Genomic DNA, 765 nt, shown 5'->3' on the forward strand with positions numbered 1-765 from the left:
GAGCAGGGGCCACCCCGGGGCGGGGGATGGGGCGGGAGAGGCCAGCGACGGAGCGGAGGCGATGCTGTCCCTTCCCCAAGAGAGAAAAAGGTCTGGAGCCGCGGGGCCGGGGTGAGAGGTGGGGTCTGAGCCCCTCCGCGGCCATGCCTGCTGCTGCCCCTTCCTGCAGCGACGCTGCCCTCTGCCCCGTGGGGGCTTGGGGCAGCCCCTGCTCACCCTCGCCCATCCCCAGCGCTTCCAGAAAGCCACCCAGCCCCTGCGCTCCTGGAGGATGGCCACCGCCCAGGACGTGGCCAGACACGTCATCGACGTGCCGTTCACCATCACCCTGACCGACAGCGACTTCACCGCGCCGCCCCACGGCAGCAGTGAAGACTGATGCCAGCTCCAGGGCACCCCACGTCCCCACTCAGAGCCCCCCAGGAAGATGGGACCTGCTGGCGATGGGGACACCCGCCTGGGGGCTGGCTGCTGGTGCACGGGGCTCCCCTTGTGCCGTCACTGTCACCCATCCCGGTGGATGGTAACCACCGATCCCAGTGCATATTTTAATTCGTTTTCCTGGAAACGTTCTGCATGCTCCAAAGGTGTTTCTAGGGGACTCTCTGTGAGCAGGACCAGCTGCCCGGGCCGTGCTCCAGCTCTTTGCCTGCCTCTGGGCAGTTGTCACGTTTCATTGGAGCAGTTTGGGGGCGGCTGCGTGCGTCCCTGGCCCCGACCCAGCTCTCTCCCAGCAGGGCAGGCTGCCAGCAGCATCCCTGCCAG

General features: G+C 67.3%; 1 protein-coding gene across 1 annotated transcript in view; it reads left to right on the top strand.

Annotated features, from left to right (window-relative positions):
* The window catches only part of LOC103925537 (sodium-dependent proline transporter-like), a 12,480-nt gene extending 12,101 nt beyond the window's left edge, over positions 1-379 (top strand). The window contains exon 12 of the mRNA XM_009334266.1: positions 170-379. Coding sequence (XP_009332541.1) covers positions 170-379 — 210 coding nt within the window. The remainder of the gene's footprint in view (positions 1-169) is intronic.
* The last annotated feature ends 386 nt before the right edge of the window (positions 380-765 follow it).

Source organism: Pygoscelis adeliae, unplaced genomic scaffold, assembly GCF_000699105.1.
Source record: "Pygoscelis adeliae isolate BGI_AS28 unplaced genomic scaffold, ASM69910v1 Scaffold351, whole genome shotgun sequence".
In the NCBI taxonomy this organism is placed as follows: Eukaryota; Metazoa; Chordata; class Aves; order Sphenisciformes; family Spheniscidae; genus Pygoscelis; species Pygoscelis adeliae.